Raw genomic sequence first — 19,531 nt, 5'->3', positions numbered from 1 at the left:
AAAAATCGAGATTTTTAGGCAAAAAAAAAAAATCGGGATTTAAACCAAAAATTTGGGATTTAAGCCCAAAAATTCGGGGATTTTATTAAAAAAATTGGGAATTTTCAGGTAAAAATTTGGGATTTTGACCCCAAAAATCCCCGAATTTTGCCCTAAAATTTCAGAATTTCTCCCCAAAAATTCAGATTTTGACCCCAAAAAATCAGAGTTTCACCCCAAAATCCCCGAATTTGACCCCAAAAATTCAGAATTTCACCCCAAAATCTCCGAATTTCAGCCCCAAAATACAGAATTCACCTCAAAAATTCGGAATTTTACCCCAAAAAGTTCAGAATTTGACCCCAAAAAATCCAGGTTTGACCCCAAAAATTCAGAATTTCACCCCAAAATCCCCGAATTTTGCCCCAAAAATTCAGGATTTGACCCCAAAAATTCAGAATTTGACCCCAAAATTTCAGAATTTCTCCCCAAAAATTCAGAATTTGACCTCAAAATTTCAGAATTTCTCCCCAAAAATCAGAATTTGACCCCAAAATTTCAGAATTTCTCCCCAAAAATTCAGAATTTGACCTCAAAAAATCAGAATTTGACCCCAAAATCCAGATTTTGACCCCCAAATCCCCGAATTTGACCACAAATCCCCGAATTTCACCCCCAAAAAAATCAGAATTTGACCCCAAATCCCCGAATTTCACCACAAAAATTCAGAATTTCTCCCCAAAAATTCATGATTTGACCCCAAAAAATCCGGAATTTGACCCCAAAACCCCCGAATTTCCCCAAATTTTGGTTTTTTCACCCCAAACCCGCCCCGCTCTGGGATTTTTTTTTTTTTTTTTTTTTTTTTTTTTTTTTTAATCTCGAGGAGGAACCGAAACCCCGGGGGGGGGGAGGGGCGGGGAGGGGGTGGGGGGAGGGGCGGGGATTTTTTGGGGTCACCTCGGGAACCTTCGGGGTCCGGAAGAAAAAAAACTCGGGGGGCCCCTGAGAAGGTTCTGGGGTCGGGGAGGAAAAATTTGGGGTCTGGGGAGGAAAAATTTTGGGGTCGGGGAGGGAAATTTTGGGGTCCCGGGGGGATTTTTGGGGTCCCGGGGGGGATTTCGGGGGTCCGGGAAAAGATTTTGGGGTCAGGTGAGGAAATTTTGGGGTCCCGGGGGATTTTTGGGTTTCCGAGGAGATTTTGGGGTCCCAGAGAAAATTTTGGGGTCGGGGAAGAAAATTTTGGGGTCCGAAAAAAGATTTTGGGGTCAGAGAAGAAAATTTGGGGTCAGGGGAGGAAATTTTGGGGTCAGGAAAAATTTTTAGGGGTTTCCGAGGAGGTTTTGGGGTCCGGGAAAAGATTTTGGGGTCAGGGAGAAAATTTTGGGGTCAGGAGAGGAAATTTTGGGGTCCCGGGGGGATTTTTGGGGTTTCCGAGGAGGTTTTGGGGTCTCGGAGAAAATTTTGGGGTCGGGAAAAGATTTTGGGGCCAGGGAGGAAATTTTGGGCCTGGAAAAAGATTTGGGGGTCAGGGAAAAGATTTTGGGGTCTCGGAGGAGATTTTGGGACCCCAGAAGGGATTTTGGGGCTCGCCGAGGGGATTTAGGATCCCAAAGGGGATTTTTGGGGTTTCTGAGGAGATTTTGGGATCCCAGAGAGGATTTTTGGGATCCCAGAGGGGATTTAGGATCCCAGAAGGGATTTTGGGGCTCGCCGAGGGGATTTAGGATCCCAGAGAGGATTTTTGGGACCCCAGAAAGGATTTTGGGGATCCCAGAAGGGATTTTGGGGTAACCGAGGGGATTTAGGATCCCAAAGGGGATTTTTGGGGTTTCTGAGGAGATTTTGGGGTCGCCGAGGGGATTTAGGACCCCAGAAGGGATTTTGGGGCTCGCCGAGGGGATTTAGGATCCCAGAAGGGATTTTTGGGGTTTCTGAGGAGATTTTGGATCCCAGAGAGGATTTTTGGGACCCCAGAAGGGATTTTGGGATCACCGAGGGGATTTAGGACCCCAGAGGGGATTTTGGGAACCCAGAAGGGATTTTTTGGGATCCCAGAGAGGATTTTTGGGGTTTCTGAGGAGATTTTGGGATCCCAGAGAGGATTTTGGGGACCCCAGAGGGGATTTTGGGATCACCGAGGGGATTTAGGATCCCATGGCCCAGCAGGAAACCTACGGGAATTGGTTGGGCCCCGAGCGCCTGCGGCGGCAGCCGGGTGAGTAAAAACAAAAAAAACCCCAAAATTCTGAATTTCTTTTGGAAAAATCCCCCAAATTCCCCTGGTCGGGTGGGCAAATCCCCCAAAATTCCCTTTTTTTTCCGGGTTAATTTTATTTTTTTTCGGGTTAATTTTATTTTTTTTCCGGGTTAATTTTTTTTTTTTTTCCTAGATTAAATTCTTTTTTTTTCCGGGTTAAATCCCCAAAATTCCTTTTTTTTTTTTTTTTTTCCCGGAGTAAATTCCCCCTTTTTCAGGGTTAAATGTCTTTTATTTTCCGGGTTAAATTCTCTTTTTTTTTTTCTGGGTTAATTTTTTTTTTTATCCGGGTTAAAATAATTTTTTTTTTCCAGGTTAAATTCTCTTCTTTTTTTCCGGGTTAAATCCCCAAATTTTTTTCCCTTTTTTTTCCCCATTTTTTCCTACTTTTTTCAATTTTTTCCCATTTTTTCCCCATTTTATTCCCATTTCCCCCCCCATTTTCCCCATTTTTATTCCCATTTTTCCCCATTTTTCTCCATTTTTTCACATTTTTTCCTCATTTATTCCCATTTTTCCATTTTTTCCCCATTTTTCCCATTTTTTCCTGTTTTTTCCCTTTTTTTCCATTTTATTCCATTTTTTCCATTGTTCCCCATTTTCCCCTTTTTATTCCCAATTTTTCCTCTTTTATTCCCATTTTTCCCTTTCTATTCCCATTTTTTTCCCATTTTTTTCCCATTTTCCCCATTTTTTCCAATTTTATTCCCATTTATTCCCATTTTTTTCAATTTTTCCCCCTTTTTTCCCAATTTATTCCCATTTTATTCCATTTTATTCCATTTTATTCCCATTTTCCCCATTTTTTCCCCATTTTATTCCCATTTTTTTCCATTTTATTCCCATTTTTTCCCTCATTTATTCCCATTTTTCCCCCATTTTTTCCCATTTCCCACAGGAATTTACTCCGTGGCTTCCAAGATGTCCCCGGTGGGCGATTTCAGACCAGGTAAATTCGCTTTTTTCCCTCATTTTCCCCCAATTCCTTCCCGGTTTCCCCAAATTTTCCCATTTTCCCGATTTTTCCATTTTCCCCGATTTTCCCCATTTTATTCCCAATTTTTTCCCCATTTTTCCCTGATTTTCCCCAATTTTTCCCCATTCTTTTCCCATTATTTCCATTTTTTTCCTCAATTTTTCCCAATTTTCCCTTTTTTCATTTTTTTCCTCATTTTCCCCCAATTTTCCCCATTCTTTTCCTATTATTTCTATTTTTTGTCTCATTTTTCCCATTTTTTCTATTTCTTTCCCATTATTTCCAATTTTTTCTCATTTTTTCCCAATTTCCCCATTTTTCCTAATTTTTTCCCATTTTTCCCATTCTTTTCCAATTATTTCCTCATTTTTTTCCATTTTTCTCCTTTTTTTTCAATTTTTCTCCTCGCTTTTTCCCAATTTTCCCGATTTTCACTTTTTCTCCTCATTTTCCCCCATTTTTCCCCATTCTTTTCCCATTATTTCCATTTTTCCTTCATTTTTTCCCATTTTTCCCTCTTTTTTCCCATTTTTTCCCAATTTTCCCATTTTTCCCCATTCTTTTTCCCATTATTTCAATTTTCCCCTCTTTTTTTTTCCCGATTTTCCCTCTTTTTTTCCCATTCTTTTCCCATTATTTCCATTTTCCCCTCATTTTTCCCAATTTTCCCTCTTTTTCATTTTTTTCCCGATTTTCCCCTTTTCCCCCAATTTTCCCATTTTTTCCATTCTTTTCCCTTTTTTTCCCATTTTTTCCTCATTTTTTTCCCCATTTTCCCTCTTTTTTCCATTTTTCCCAATTTTCCCCGTTTTTCCCATTTTTCCCGATTTTCCCATTTTTTCCCATTCTTTTCCCTTTTTTTTTCCTATTTTTCCTCATTTTTTTTCCCGATTTTCCCTCTTTTTTCCCTCATTTTTTCCCCGATTTTCCCTCTTTTTTTCTCCTCATTTTTTTTTCCAATTTTCCCTTTTTTTTCCCATTTTTTCCCAATTTTCCCCCTTTTTTTCCATTTTTTTTCCCGATTTTCCCTGTTTTTCCCATTTTTTCCCATTATTTCAATTTTTCCCCCTCATTTTTTCCCAATTTCCCTTTTTTTTCCATTTTTTTCCCAATTTTCCCATTTTTTCCCATTCTTTTCCCGTTTTTTTTTCTACTTTTTCCTCATTTTTTCCCGATTTTCCCTCTTTTTTTCCCCTCATTTTTTTCCAATTTTCCCTGTTTTTTCCCATTTTTTTCCCAATTTTCCCTGTTTTTTCCCATTTTTCCGATTTTCCCTTTTTTTTCCCATTATTTTCCCATTTTTTTCTATTTTTTCCTCTTTTTTTTCCCGATTTCCCCCTTTTTTTCCATTTTTTCCCGATTTTCCCCTTTTTCCCCAATTTTCCCATTTTTTCCCATTCTTTTCCCTTTTTTCCTCTTTTTTTTCAAATTTTTCCCCGATTTCCCCTCTTTTTCCATTTTTTCCCAATTTCCCCCCTTTTTTTCCATTTTTTCCCGATTTTCCCGTTTTTTCCCATTCTTTTCCCATTCAATTTCTTTCCCATTTTTTCCCATTTTTCCCTCTTTTTTTTTCCATTTTTTCCTCATTTTTTTCCCGATTTTCCCTCTTTTTTTCCCCTCTTTTCCCGATTTCCCCTTTTTTTTTCATTTTTTCCCCCGATTTTCCCGGTTTTTCCCCCTAATTTTTCCCGATTTTCCCTGGTTTTTTTTCCATTTTCCCCCGATTTTCCCGTTTTTTCCCCCATTTTCCCCGATTTTCCTGTTTTTTTTCCATTTTTCCCGATTTCCCGTTTTTTCTCCCCCATTTTCCCCGATTTTCCCCTTTTTTTTCCATTTTTCCCGATTTTCCCGTTTTTTCCCCCATTTTCCAGCCTCTCCCGACAGTTTTGATGACGATTACGATGACGTCTCCATGGCGGGATCCGAGCCCGGCCCCGCTGCCAAAGGTGAACCCGAATTCCGCAAAATCGCCCCAAAATTAAAAAAATAAAATCCCAAAATTCCGCAAAATCGCCCCAAAAGTTAAAAAAATAAAATCCCAAAATCCGCAAAATCGCCCCAAAAATTTAAAAAATAAAATCCCAAAATTCCGCAAAATCGCCCCAAATTAAAAAAAAATAAATCCCAAAATTCCACAAAATCGCCCCAAAAATTAAAAAAATAAAATCCCCAAAATTCCGCAAATCGCCCCAAAATTAAAAAAATAAAATCCCCAAAATTCCGCAAAATCGCCCCAAAAATTAAAAAAATAAAATCCCCAAATTCACAAAATCGCCCCAAAAATTAGAAAAAGAAAATCCCCAAAATTTAAAAAAAAATCCCCAAAATTCCACAAAATCGCCCCAAAAAATTAAAAAAAATAAAATCCCAAAATTCCATAAAATCGCCCCAAAAATTTAAAAAAATAAAATCCCCAAAATGCCACAAAATTTCCCCAAAAAATTAAAAAATAAATCCCCAAAATCCACGAAATCGCCCCAAAAATTAAAAAAAAAAAAACAAAATTCCACAAAATTTCCCCAAAAATTTAAAAAAATCAATCCAAAATTCCACAAAATCGCCCCAAAAATTTTATAAAATAAATCCCAAAATTCCACAAAATTTCCCCCAAAATTTAAAAATAAATCCAAAATTCCACAAAATCTCCCCCAAAAATTTAAAAAAGAAAATCCAAAATTCCACAAAATCGCCTCAAAAATTAAAAAAAAATCCCCAAAATTCACAAAATCTCCCCAAAAATTAAAAAAAATAAATCCCCAAATCCACAAAATCTCCCCAAAAATTAAAGAAAAAAACCAAAATTCCACGAAATCTCCCCAAAAATTAAAAAAATAAAATCCAAAATTCCACAAAATCGCCCCAAAAATTTAAAAAAGAAAATCCCAAAATTCCACAAAATCGCCCCAAAAGTTAAAAAAAAATAAAATCCCAAAATTCCACAAAATCGCCCCAAAAATTTAAAAAATAAATCCCAAAATTCCACAAAATTTCCCAAAAAATTTAAAAAATAAAATCCCCAAAATTCCACAAAATCGCCCCAAAAATTAAAAAAAATAAATCCCAAAATTCCACAAAATTTCCCCAAATTAAAAAAAAAAAAAAAATCCCAAAAAAGGCCCCAAAAATCCCGAAAATTTAAAAAAAAAAAAAAAAAAATCCCCCAAATGAAAAAAAAATTTAAAAAATTTAAAAATTAAAAAATCCACAAAAATTTTGGTTTTTTTTTTTTTTGGTTCCGTTTCCCGGATTCCTCACGGATTCATTTTGGGATTTTTCCACCCCAAAAAATTCCCAATTTTTCATTTTCTTCCCCTTTATTTTAATTTCTTTTATTTCAATTTATTTCAATTCAATTCATTTGAATTCATTTAATTTTCATTTTAATTTTAATTCATTTTAATTCGGTTTATTTTAATGAATTTCAATTTATTTAGATTTTTAAAATTAATTTCAATTTATTTCAATTCATTTCAATTGATTTTCATTTATTTACATTTATTTTACTTTATTTCATTTCACTTCAATTTCTTTTCATTCATTTCAATTCATTTCATCATTTTTTTTCCATTTATTTCAATTTATTTTCATCTTTTTCAATTCATTTCAATGCACTTCAATTTCTTTTCATTCATTTCAATTTATTTTACTTTATTTAAATTAATTTCAATTCTTTCAATTCATTTCTTTCAATTCATTTCATTTCAATTTACTTTAATTTATTTCAATTTATTTTCATCTTTTTCAATTTATTTGAATTTATTTCAATTTTTTCAATTTATTTCAATTATTTCAATTTATTTCAATTATTTCAATTCCTTTCAATTTACTTTAATTTATTTCAATTCATTTCAATTTCTTTTAATTCATTTCAATTTCTTTCGATTCATTTCAATTCTTTTCATTTATTTCAATTTATTCCAATTCATTTCCATTCATTTCCATTCATTTCAATGCGTTTCCATTTATTCCGATTATGTCAATGCATGTCTAGGTCCGTTAATTTATGCTGCTTTATGCAAATTATGCAGATTTATGCAAATTCCCGTTCCCAGGCGTTTATCTCCTCGCGGGCCCTCCCGGCTCCTCCCGCTCCCCATCCCCGAACGGGCCCGAACCCGCGGGCCGGAAATCCCCGAACCGGGACCCGAACCCGGATCGGGACCCGAAGCCGGAGCCGAAGCGGGAGCCGAAGGGGTTCGGGGGGTGCCGGGGCGGCGTTTGGGGGTCCCTGTGCGGGGCCCTCGTGGCGCTCCTGGTGGCCCTGGGGGCTCTGGGCTGGGGGGGGCTCCTGGCCCCGCCCGCCAGGAAACGTGAGACACAACGGGGGGGGAGGGGAAAAATGGGAAAAAATGGGGAAAAATGGGAAAAATGGGAAAAATGGGGGAAATGGGGAAAAAATGGGAAAAAATGGGGAAAAATGGGGAAAAAATGGGGGAAATGGGGAAAAATGGGGAAACATGGGAAAAATGGGGAAAAATGGGGAAACAATGGGGAAAAATGGGAAAAATGGGGGAAAATGGGAAAAATGGGGAAAATGGGAAAAATGGGGAAACAATGGGGAAACAATGGGGAAAAAATAATGGGGAAAAATGGGAAAAAATGGGGAAAAATGGGGAAAAATGGGGGAAAAATGGGGAAAAATGGGGAAAAATGGGAAAAATGGGGAAAAAATAATGGGGGAAAAATGGGGAAAAAATGGGGGAAAAAATGGGGAAAAATGGGAAAAATGGGGAAAAATGGGGAAAAATGGGGAAAAATGGGAAAAAATGGGGGAAATGGGGAAAAATGGGGAAAAATGGGAAAAATGGGGAAAAAATAATGGGGAAAAAATAATGGGGAAAAAATAATGGGGGAAAATGGGAAAAAAATGGGGAAAAAATGGGGAAAAATGGGGAAAAATGGGAAAAAATGGGGGAAAATAGGGGAAAAAAATGGGGAAAAAATGGGGAAAAAAATGGGGAAAAAATGGGAAAAAATGGGAAAAAAATGGGGAAAAAATGGGGAAAAATGGGGAAAAATGGGAAAAATGGGAAAAAATGGGGGGGATTCCATAAAAAAATGGGAAAAAAAATGGGAAAAGTGGGGGAAAATTCCATTAAAAATGGGAAAAAAATGGGGAAAAAATGGGAAAATTGGGGGGATTCCATAAAAAATGGGAAAAAAAATGGGAAAATTGGGGGGAAAATTCCATAAAAAATGGGGAAAAAAAAGGGAAAATGGGGGGGGATTCCATAAAAAATGGGAAAATTGGGGGGGATTCCATAAAAAATGTGAAAATTGGGGGGGATTACATAAAATTGGGAAAATTGGGGGGATTCCATAAAAAATGGGAAAATTGGGGGCGAAAATTCCATAAAAAATGGGGATTTGGGGGGGGGATTCCATAAAAAATGGGGAAAAAATGGGAAAATTGGGGGGGAATTCCATAAAAAATGGGGATTTGGGGGGGGATTCCATAAAAATGGGAAAATTGGGGGGGATTCGGGAAAAAAAATGGGAAAAAAATGGGAAAATTGGGGGGGAATTCTGTAAAAAAATGGGAAAATTGGGGGATTCGGGAAAAAAAATGCGGACAAAAAATGGGAAAATTGGGGGGAATTCGGGCAAAAAAATGGGAAAATTCGGGGGGATTCGGGAAAAAATGCGAAGAAAAATGGGAATTTTGGGGCGAATTCGGGGAAAAAAGGGAAAAAAATGGGAAAATTGGGGGGATTCGGGGAAAAACGGGAAAATTGGGGGGATTCCATTAAAAAATGGGGATTCTGGGGGGAATTCGGGAAAAAAATGGGGAAAAAATGGGAAAATTGAGGGGATTCGGGGAAAAAAAGGGAATTTGGGGGGATTCGGGGGAAAATGGGAAAATTGGGGGGGTCGGGAAAAAATGGGGAAATTGGGGAGAATTCGGGCAAAAAAAATGGGAAAATTGGGGGGAATTCTGTAAAAAAATTGGGAAAATTGGGGGGGATTGGGGAAAAAATGGGGATTCTGGGGGAATTCGGGGAAAAAAAGGGCAAAAAAAGGGAAAATTGGGGGGATTGGGGAAAAAATGGGGATTCTGGGGGAATTCGGGGGAAAACGGGAAAATTGGGGGGTTCGGGAAAAAAATGCGAAGAAAAATGGGAATTTTGGGGCGTATTCGGGGAAAAAAAGGGAAAAAAAAGGGAAAATTGGGGGGACTCGGGGGAAAAAATGGGAAAATTGGGGGGGAATTCTGTAAAAAAATGGGAAATTTGGGGTTAATTCCATTACAAAAATGGGAAATTTCGGGGGAAATCGGGCAAAAACATGGGAAAATTGGGGGGAATTCGGGAAAAAATGGGGATTCTGGGGAGAATTTGGGAAAAGAATCGGAAAATTGGGGGAATTCCGCAAAAAAATGGGAAAATTGGGGGAAATTTCTTAAAAAAACCGGGAATTTTTGGGGTGACTTTTGGCTATAAAGGGGAAATTTGGGGGGAATTCCGGCAAAAACGGGAAAATTGGGGGGAATTCGGGAAAAAATGGGGAATTTGGGGGGAATTCCGTAAAAAAAATTGGGAAATTGGGGTGAATTTTGGCTAAAAATGGGAATATTTGGGTCAATTCTGCCAAAAAAAGACAATTTTGGGGGATTAAATTTCACCAAAAAATGGGAATTTTAGGGTGGGTTGTATAAAAAAAAAAAAGGAAATTTTAGGGTGAGTTCTGTCCAAAAAATGGGAATTTTGGGATTAATTCTACCTAAAAAAATGGGAATTTTTGGGGTTTAATCCCGTGTAAAAATGGGAATTCTGGGTGAATTTTGACCAAAAATGGGGAATTTTGGGGTGAATTCCCGAAATTTCAAAATTTTTTTATCCCCCAATTTCTTTTGCAGACGCTGCAATGATGGAGGAGCTGGAGAGGCTGAGATCGAATCTGTCCCAAATTTGGGATTTGGGTAAGAAAAAAATAAAAAATTAAAAAAAAAAATTCAAAAAAAATTCGAAATTTGGGGGGGGATTTTAAAGAAAATTCGGATTTTTTGGGATTTTAAGGAAATCCCGATTTTGGGAACTTGAAGAAAATTCTGATTTCGCTAATTTTAAGAAAATTCTAAAATTTTTAAAGAAATTTTTAAAAAGTAATTTAAAATACTGGTTTATACTGGTCCATACTGGTTTATACTGGTTTATACTGGTCCGTACTGGTCCATACTGGTCCATACTGGTTCATACTGGTCCATACTGGTCCATACTGGTTTATACTGGTCCACACTGGTCCATACTGGGATCTCTCCCAGTCCAGCAGGAGCAGACCCGGCTGCAGTTCGGGATCCACCAGCACCAACAGGAGCTGCAGGAAATCTCTGGTAATTCCCAAAAAATTCCCCAAACTCCCCCCAAAAATTCCCCAAAAATCCCAAAACAGTCCTCAAAAAATTCCCAAAAAATTCCCCAAAACATCCCAAGACATTCCTCAAAAAATTCCAAAAAAATTCCCCCAAAATCCCCAAAATTCCCAAAAAATCCCCCCCCAAAATTCCAAAAACTTTCCCCAAAAAATTCCCCCAAAAATTCCCCCAAAATTCCCCAAATTTCCCCATAAATCCCAAAAAATCCCCCCCAAAAATCCCAAAAACTTTCCTCAAAAAAATCCCCCCAAAATTCCCAAAAAAATCCCCAAAATGGATTTTTCCCCATTTCCCCCGGTTTTTCCCCATTTTTCCCGGGATTTTCCCGGTGTTTTTCCCGGTGTTTCCCGGGCTGTTCCCGGTGTTTCCCAGTGTTGTTTCCCGGTGTTTCCCGGTGTTTTTCCCGGTGTTTTCCCCGCTGTTTTTCCCGTTGTTTCCCGCTTTTTTTCCTGTTGTTTCCCGTTGTTTCCCATTGTTTTTCCCAGTGTTGTTTCCCGGTGTTGTTTCCCGTTGTTTCCCGCTGTTTTCCCGTTGTTTCCCGTTGTTTTTCCCGGTGTTTCCCGGTGTTGTTTCCCATTGTTTCCCGTTGTGTTTCCCGGTGTTTCCCGTTGTTTCCCGGTGTTGTTTCCCGGTGTTTCCCGGTGTGTTTCCCGTTGTTTTTCCCGTTGTTTCTCCCGTTGTTTTTCCCGTTGTTTCCCGCTGTTTTCCCGTTGTTTTTCCCGGTGTTTTCCCGGTGTTTCCCGCTGTTTTCCCGTTGTTTCCCGGTGTGTTTCCCGTTGTTTCCCGTTGTGTTTCCCACTGTTTTTCCCGTTGTTTCCCGTTGTTTTTCCCGTTGTTTTTCCCGCTGTTTCCCCGTTGTTTCCCGTTGTTTTTCCCGTTGTTTCCCGGTGTTTCCCGTTGTTTCCCGTTGTTTTCCCCGTTGTTTCCCGTTGTTTTTCCCGTTGTTTCCCGTTGTTTCCCGTTGTTTTCCCCGTTGTTTCCCGCTGTTTCCCCGTTGTTTCCCGTTGTTTCCCGTTGTTTCCCGTTGTTTTTCCCGCTGTTTTCCCGTTGTTTCCCGTTGTTTTTCCCGGTGTTTCCCACTGTTTTCCCGTTGTTTCCCGTTGTTTTCCCCGTTGTTTCCCGCTGTTTTTCCCGTTCTTTCCCGCTGTTTTCCCGTTGTTTCCCGTTGTTTTTCCCGTTGTTTCCCGGTGTGTTCCCCATTGTTTCCCGCTGTTTTCCCGGTGTTTCCCGTTGTTTTTCCCGCTGTTTTCCCGTTGTTTCCGGTTGTTTTTCCCGGTGTTTTGCAGAGCTGCTGTGCCGTTCCGTGAGCAGCCCCCGGCGCTGTGCCCAGGGCTGGCGCTCTCACCGCGATCGTTGTTATTCCTTCTCCCGGGATTCGCTCACCTGGGCCGGGGCTCGCGGCGCCTGCGCGGATCTGGGAGCTCACCTGGCCGTGGTCAACGACGAGGACGAGCAGGTGAGGATCCCTAAAAAAATCCCGAATCCCAGAAAAATCCCCAATTCCGAAAAATCCCAAATCCCGAATCCTAAATCCCCAAAAATCCCAAATCCCGAATCCCAAAAAAACCCGAATCCCAAAAAATCCCAAATCCCGAATTCCCAAAAATCCCGAATCCTAAATCAACCCCAAATCCCGAAAAATCCCAAATCCTTAAAAAATTCCGAATCCTAAATCCCCAAAAATCCCAAATCCCCAAAAATCCCGAATCCTCAATCAACCCCAAATCCCGAAAATTCCCAAATCCCTAAAAAATTCCGAATCCCAAAAAATCCCGAATCCCGAAAAATCCCGAATCCCAAATCCCAAATCCCGAATCCCGAATCCCGAAAAATCCCAAATCCCAAACCCTAAATCCGTCCCAAATCCTAAATCCTAAATCCCCAAAAATCTCAAATCCCAAATCCCTAAAAATCCCGAATCCCTAAAAATCCCGAATCCCAAAAAATCCCAAATCCCCAAAAATCCCGATTCCAGAATCCCAAAAAAATCCCAAATCCCGAATCCTAAATCCACCCCAAATCCCAAAAGATCCCAAATCCCAAAAGATCCCAAATCCCGAATCCGAAAAATCCCAAATCCCCAAAAATCCCGATTCCAGAATCCCAAAAAATCCCCAAACCCGAAAAATCCCAAATCCCGAATCCCAAAAAAATCCCAAAAAATCCCAAATCCCAAAAATTCCAAATCCCAAAATCCCAAACCCCAAAACCCCAAAACCCCTAATCCTGAATTGTATTTATTTTTATATTTTCTTTTTTTTTTTTTTTGTATTTTCTGGATATTTCCTTTTCTGCGTCTATTTTGTATTTTTTTAATATTTTATTTTATTTTATTTTATTTTATTTTATTTTATTTTATTTTATTTTATTTTATTTTCCCCAGCTGTTCCTGCAGGAGCAGAGCGGTGGCAGCGCCTCCTACTGGCTGGGGCTGAGAAAAATTGAAATTTCACATTTTATTTTATTTTTATATTTTATTTTCTTTTATTTTAATATTTAATTTAATTTTATTTTCCCCAGCTGTTCCTGCAGGAGCAGAGCGGTGGCAGCGCCTCCTGCTGGCTGGGGCTGAGAAAAATTGAAATTTCACATTCATATTTTATTTTATTTTTATTTAATTTAATTTTATTTTATTTTATTTTATTTTATTTTCTCCAGCTGTTCCTGCAGGAGCAGAGCCGTGGCAGCGCCTCCTACTGGCTGGGGCTGAGAAAAATTGAACTTTTACATTTATATTATATTTTAGTTTTATATTTTATTTTATTTTATTTTATTTTATTTTATTTATTTAATTTTATTTTCCCCAGCTGTTCCTGCAGGAGCAGAGCGGTGGCAGCGCCTCCTACTGGCTGGGGCTAAGAAAAACTGAAATTTTACATTTATATTTAACTTTATTTTAATTTAATTTATTTTATTTTATTTTATTTTATTTTATTTTATTTTATTTTATTTTATTTTCTCCAGCTGTTCCTGCAGGAGCAGAGCGGTGGCAGCGCCTCCTACTGGCTGGGGCTGAGAACAATTGAAATTTCACATTTATATTTTATTTTAATTTAATTTAATTTAATTTAATTTAATTTAATTTTATTTTATTTTATTTTATTTATTTTATTTTATTTTCCCCAGCTGTTCCTGCAGGAGCAGAGCGGTGGCAGCGCCTCCTACTGGCTGGGGCTGAGAAAAACTGAAATTTCACATTTATATTTAACTTTATTTTAATTTAATTTAATTTTATTTTATTTTTATATTTAATTTAATTTAATTTTCCCCAGCTGTTCCTGCAGGAGCAGAGCGGTGGCAGCGCCTCCTACTGGCTGGGGCTGAGAAAAATTGAACTTTTACATTTATATTTTATTTTATTTTAATTTAATTTAATTTAATTTAATTTAATTTAATTTAATTTTCCCCAGCTGTTCCTGCAGGAGCAGAGCGGTGGCAGCGCCTCCTACTGGCTGGGGCTGAGAAAAACTGAAATTTCACATTTATATTTAACTTTATTTTAATTTAATTTAATTTTATTTTATTTTTATATTTAATTTAATTTAATTTTCCCCAGCTGTTCCTGCAGGAGCAGAGCGGTGGCAGCGCCTCCTACTGGCTGGGGCTGAGAAAAATTGAACTTTTACATTTATATTTTATTTTATTTTAATTTAATTTAATTTAATTTAATTTAATTTAATTTAATTTTCCCCAGCTGTTCCTGCAGGAGCAGAGCGGTGGCAGCGCCTCCTACTGGCTGGGGCTGAGAGAGACCGAGCAGGAGGGGACGTGGCGCTGGGAGAACGGAGAGGAGGCGACGTTCAGGTGAAAAAAAATCGGGATTTTGGGGGAAAAAATCGGGATTTTGGGAAAAAAAATGAATGATTGGGGAAAAAAAGGGGATTTGGGGAAAAAAAAAAATGAATTTTGGGGGAAAAAATGCGAAGTTTTGGTCAAAAAATCGCAATTTTCAGTCAAAAAATCCCGATTTTCAGTCCAAAAAAATCCCAATTTTCAGTCAAAAAAATTCTGATTTTGGGGTAAAAAAAGTCTGATTTTTGGTTAAAAAAATCCCAATTTTCAGTCAAAACATCCTGATGTTGGGGTAAAAAAATCCGAATTTTTGGTAAAAATTCTTGCAATTTTCAGTAAAAAATTCCTGATTTTGGAGGAAAAAATACCGAATTTTTGGGAAAAAAATCCCAATTTTCAGTCAAAAAATCCTGATTTGGGGGTAAAAAAATCCGAAGTTTTGGTTAAAAAAATCCCAATTTTCAGTCTAAAAAATCCCAATTTTCAGTCCAAAAATCCTGATTTTAGGGTGAAAAAATCGTGATTTTAGAGTAAAAAAAAATCCCCATTTTCAGTTAAAGAAATCCCAATTTTGGGGTAAAAAATCCCAATTTTCAGTCAAAAAAATCCCAATTTTCAGTCCAAAAAAAAGCCAGATTTTTGGTTAAAAAAAAATCCCAATTTTCAGTCAAAAAAATCCTGATTTTCAGTGAAAAAAAATCCTGATTTGGGGGTAAAAAAAATCCTGATCTTTGGGGAAAAAAATTCCTGATTTTGGGGTAAAAAAATCCGAATTTTTGGTAAAAAATTTTTCAATTTTCAGTCAAAAAAATCCTGATTTTCAGTCCAAAAATCCTGATTTTTGAGTTAAAAAATTCTGATTTTAGGGAAAAAAAATTCCTGATTTTGAGGTAAAAAAATCCGAATTTTTGGTAAAAAAATTTCCAATTTGCAGTCAAAAAAAAAATCTGATTTGGGGGTAAAAAAAATTGAGATTTTCAGTAAAAAATAATCCAAATTTAAGGGGAAAAATCCTGATTTTAGAGTAAAAAAATCCTGATTTGGGGGTGAAAAAATCCTGATTTTAGGGTTAAAAAATTTAATATTTTTAGTTAAAAAAATCCCAATTTTCAGTTTAAAAATTCTGATTTTTGGGGTAAAAAATCGCTATTTTACATTTAAAAAATCCCAATTTTTAATCCAAAATCCTGATTTTTTGGGGTAAAAAAAACCCCCATAAATCGGATTTTTTCGCGATTTTTCCCTCATAAAATCGAGATTTTGGGTTCCTTTCGGGGATATTTTAATTCGTGGTTATTTTTTACCTTTTTTTCTTTTTTTTGGTGCAGATTTTGGGATTAAAAAATTTCAATTTTCGAGGGAAAAAAATTCCCAATTTTAGGGTTAAAAAATCCTGATTTTGGGGTTAAAAAAAGTGATTTTCTGAAAAAAAAAAAAAATCCCAATTTTCAGTTTAAGAATCCTGATTTTGGGATTAAAAATTCCTGATTTTCAGGAAAAAATAACCCAAATTTAGGGGAAAAAAAATCCCGATCTTTTGGGTAAAAAAAATCCTGATTTGGGGGTGAAAAAAAATTATATTTTTATTTTAAAAAATCCCAATTTTTCAGATTAAAAATCCTGATTTTGGGGGTAAAAAAATTCGCTATTTTCAGTAAAAAAAATCCCAATTTTTAGATTAAAAATCCTGATTTTGGGGGTAAAAAATCGCTATTTTTCATTTAAAAAATCCCAATTTTTAATCAAAAATTCTGATTTTTTTGGGATAAAAAACCCCCCATAAATCGGATTTTTTCGCGATTTTTCCCTCATAAAATCGAGATTTTGGGTTCATTTCTGCCATATTTTAATTCGTGGTGATTTTTTACCTTTTCCCACCTTTATTTGGTGCAGATTTTGGGATTAAAAAAATTTCAATTTTCGGCGGAAAAAAATTCCCAATTTTAGGGTTAAAAAATCCTGATTTTAGAGTAAAAAATACTGCTATTTTCAATTTAAAAAAATCCCAATTTTCAGTTTAAAAATCCTGCTTTTAGGGTAAAAAAATCCTGATTTTCAGTAAAAAATAATCCAAATTTAGGGGAAAAAAATCCTAATTTTGGGGTGAAAAAAAATTATATTTTTATTTTAAAAAATCCCAATTTTTCAGATTAAAAATCCTGATTTTGGGGGTAAAAAAATTCGCTATTTTGTGTAAAAAAAAATCCCAATTTTTAGATTAAAAATCCTGATTTTGGGGGTAAAAAATCGCTATTTTTCATTTAAAAAATCCCAATTTTTAATCAAAAATCCTGATTTTTTTGGGATAAAAAACCCCCCATAAATCGGATTTTGTCGCGATTTTTCCCTCATAAAATCGAGATTTTGGGTTCATTTCGGGGATATTTTAATTCCTGGTTATTTTTTACCTTTTTTTTCATTTTTTTTGGCGCAGGTTTTGGGACGTTTGGCTGGAGGATCCTCAGAGGGAGCTGAAGGATTGCGGCACCATCGGCCCCCAGGGCCGCTGGGTGAGGGAGAACTGCTCGCAATTCCATCGCTGGATCTGTGAAAAACCCGGCAATTGCTGAATTCTTCCTTTTTTTCACTCATTTTGGGAGAAATCTGTTAAAAAAAAAAAAAAAAAGGAATTTTTTAGCGAAATTTTGGTCAAAAAAAAAAAAAAAAAAGGAGAATTCGCAGCGGCGGCCATGGTGGGTTTTGTGTTTTTTTTTTTTTTTTTTAATAAATGGATTTTTTCAAGAAATTGAAAGTGAAATATTTGGGATATAAAAGTGAAATCCATTGAGGAATGAGTCGTAAAGTGTTCAGAAGTCTGAATGGGAAAAATAGAAAATTAAATGTTAAAAAAATGACCCCGAATTCACCCCCAAAAAAACCCCCAAAATTCACTCAAGACACCCCAAAATGGCCAAAACCCACCAAATTCACCCAAATAACACCAAAATCCTCCAAAAACAACCCCAAAATATCAAAAAAACACCAAATCCACCCAAAATAATCCAAAAATAACCCCAAATTCCTTCAAAAATAACCCCAAAATATCCAAAAACCACCAAATCCACACAAAATAAACCCAAATCCACCCAAAATAACCCCAAATCCTCCAAAAATAAAACCAAATTCCTTCAGAAATAATCCAAAAATGTCCAAAAAACCCCAAATGCACCCAAAAATCCCAACCTGGGGAATTCCCATCCCAGAGCCCTGAGGGATCCCCTCACGCATCCCCGCGGTCTCCAATGGCGCCGCTCCCCTTCCCCTCACGGCTCCTCGACGCCCCATAGGAGGATCCGCCTGTCAATCATCCACATGAGCCAATAGAAATCGAGGCCCTCCCCAGGAGGGCGGGACTATTCATCCTACCCCCGCTTCTATTGGCTGTCTCATCACCTCCTGCCCTGCAATTGGCTGTGACAGCTGTCAATCATATCCAAGCGTTCAGGTGGAGCGGAGGGGCTTATTGTCCTCTCTTGTCAGGCAGGTGCCTCTCTCAGCGAGACGCGGTAGCTGATTGGCTATTTCAGCCATCAATCATCGGCACCTGAGCCTGCCATTGGTGGGTCCCCGCACCGCTTCTCACCGCTGCACACCTGAACCTGGCATTCATCGCTTCCCCCGCTCCTGACAGGGGTGTGGGCACCAAGCATCTCCTTGCTTCTCATTGGATAAATCCCCTGCCAATCAAATCTATTGCGCAATTCCATTCATTAGAGAGTCGGCAGGTGGGGCTTGTCGCTGCATTCCCCTCTTCTGATTGGCTAAGACGCGACAGATGGGCGGGCCCAGGCGCGGAACTCGGGCGCTGATTGGACGAGGGGCGGCCCCGCTATCCCTCAGTGCGGGCCGGGGCGGCGGCGGCCGCTCCGCGATGGCGGCGGGCGCGGTGATGTCCGTGAGGGGAGATGGGCGCGGAGCCCCCCCAGGAGGGCGGCCGGGGGTCGCCATGGCCACGGAGCGCAGGTACGAGGGGCCACGAGAGCCATGGAGGGGCTGTCACTGAACAATGGCGGCGGCTCCCCCTCAGCCGGCCGGGGGCGGGAGGGGAGGGGGCGGGACACGGCCGCGCTGAGGGGGAAAATGGGGGCGACCCCCCCTCAGTGGGGTTTGGGGTTTCCCGCCCTTTTTGTGTGAGGGGGGGACAGCCCTGAGGGGTTTGGGGTCACCTCAATTTCTGAGGGGTTTGGGGTCACCCCCATTTCTGAGGGGGTTTGGGGTCACCCCCATTTCTGAGGGGTTTGGGGTCACTCCATTTATGAGGAGATTTGGGGTCACCTCAATTTCTGAGGGGTTTGGGGTCACCCCCATTTCTGAGGGGTTTGGGGTCACCCCATTTCTGAGGGGTTTGGGGTCACTCCATTTCTGAGGAGATTTGGGGTCACCCCCATTCTGGGAGATTTGGGGTCACTCCCATTTCTGAGGGGTTTGGGATCACCCCCATTTTTGAAGATTTGGAGTCTCCCCCATTTGAGGGAGTTTGGGGTCAGCCCCATTTTGGGGAATTTGGGATCACCCCCTTTTTTGGGGATTTGGAGTCTCCCCATTTTTGGAGGGATTTGGGGTCTCCCCAATTTCTGAGGGGGTTTGGGGTCACGCCCATTTTGGGATGTTTGGAGTCTCCCCTATTTTTGAGGGATTTGGGATCAGCCCCATTTTGGGATGTTTGGGGTCACCCCCTATTTTTGAGGGGATTTGGGGTCACCTCATTTCTGAGGGATTTGGGGTCACGCCCTTTGAGGGGATTTGGGGGTCACCCCCATTTTGGGAGATTTGGGCTCTCCCCTATTTTTGAGGGGATTTGGAGTCTCCCCATTTTTGAGGGGATTTGGGGTCTCCCCATTTTGGGGGGGATTTGGGGTCTCCCTCCATTTTTGTGGGATTTGGGGTCACCCCATTTTGGGGAATTTGGAGTCACCCCAATTTTTGGTATTTTGGGTCACCCCCATTTCTGAGGGGATTTGGGCTCTCCCCGTCTTTGAGGGGATTTGGGGTCTCCCCCATTTTGGGGAATTTGGGGTCACCCCCCATTTGTGGGCTCTGGTCTGGAATTTTTGGGGTGAAATGTGAAAATTTTGGTGCTGAAATGTGAATTTTTTATGCTGAAATGTGAAACTTTGGTATTAAAATGTGAAATTTTGGTGCTGAAATGTGA

General features: G+C 38.9%; 2 protein-coding genes across 2 annotated transcripts in view; both read left to right on the top strand.

The window, feature by feature from the left end:
- Positions 1 to 2,030: 2,030 nt before the first annotated feature.
- LOC148220656 (C-type lectin domain family 17, member A-like) lies at positions 2,031 to 17,070 on the top strand. The gene is made up of 9 exons (XM_088154924.1): positions 2,031 to 2,197; positions 3,138 to 3,188; positions 5,087 to 5,161; positions 7,268 to 7,525; positions 10,072 to 10,134; positions 10,477 to 10,545; positions 11,874 to 12,043; positions 14,282 to 14,391; positions 16,814 to 17,070. Exons 1-9 carry the CDS (start codon positions 2,137 to 2,139, stop codon positions 16,947 to 16,949), a joined length of 993 nt encoding a protein of 330 aa, XP_088011050.1. The 5' UTR covers positions 2,031 to 2,136; the 3' UTR covers positions 16,950 to 17,070.
- Positions 17,071 to 18,250: 1,180 nt separating this feature from the next.
- LOC148220655 (EVI5-like protein) overlaps positions 18,251 to 19,531 on the top strand; it is a 36,161-nt gene continuing 34,880 nt past the window's right edge. Inside the window, 1 exon segment of the mRNA XM_088154918.1 lies at positions 18,251 to 18,342. Coding sequence (XP_088011044.1) covers positions 18,251 to 18,342 — 92 coding nt within the window.

The sequence above is a fragment of the Sturnus vulgaris genome, chromosome 33, assembly GCF_052056855.1.
Source record: "Sturnus vulgaris isolate bStuVul1 chromosome 33, bStuVul1.hap1, whole genome shotgun sequence".
Lineage (NCBI taxonomy): Eukaryota > Metazoa > Chordata > Aves > Passeriformes > Sturnidae > Sturnus > Sturnus vulgaris.
The sequence above is the reverse complement of the archived record's forward strand: the minus strand, read 5'-3'. Positions and strand labels throughout refer to the sequence as shown.

Excerpts from the sequence above, each read along its gene's own strand:
- LOC148220656 (XM_088154924.1), top strand. The coding sequence starts at position 2,137 with ATGGCCCAGCAGGAAACCTACGGGAATTGGTTGGGCCCCGAGCGCCTG. Across the intron at positions 7,526-10,071 it reads GGCCCCGCCCGCCAGGAAAC|ACGCTGCAATGATGGAGGAG; the intron begins GTGAGACACAAC and ends TTTCTTTTGCAG. Across the intron at positions 12,044-14,281 it reads TCAACGACGAGGACGAGCAG|CTGTTCCTGCAGGAGCAGAG; the intron begins GTGAGGATCCCT and ends AATTTTCCCCAG.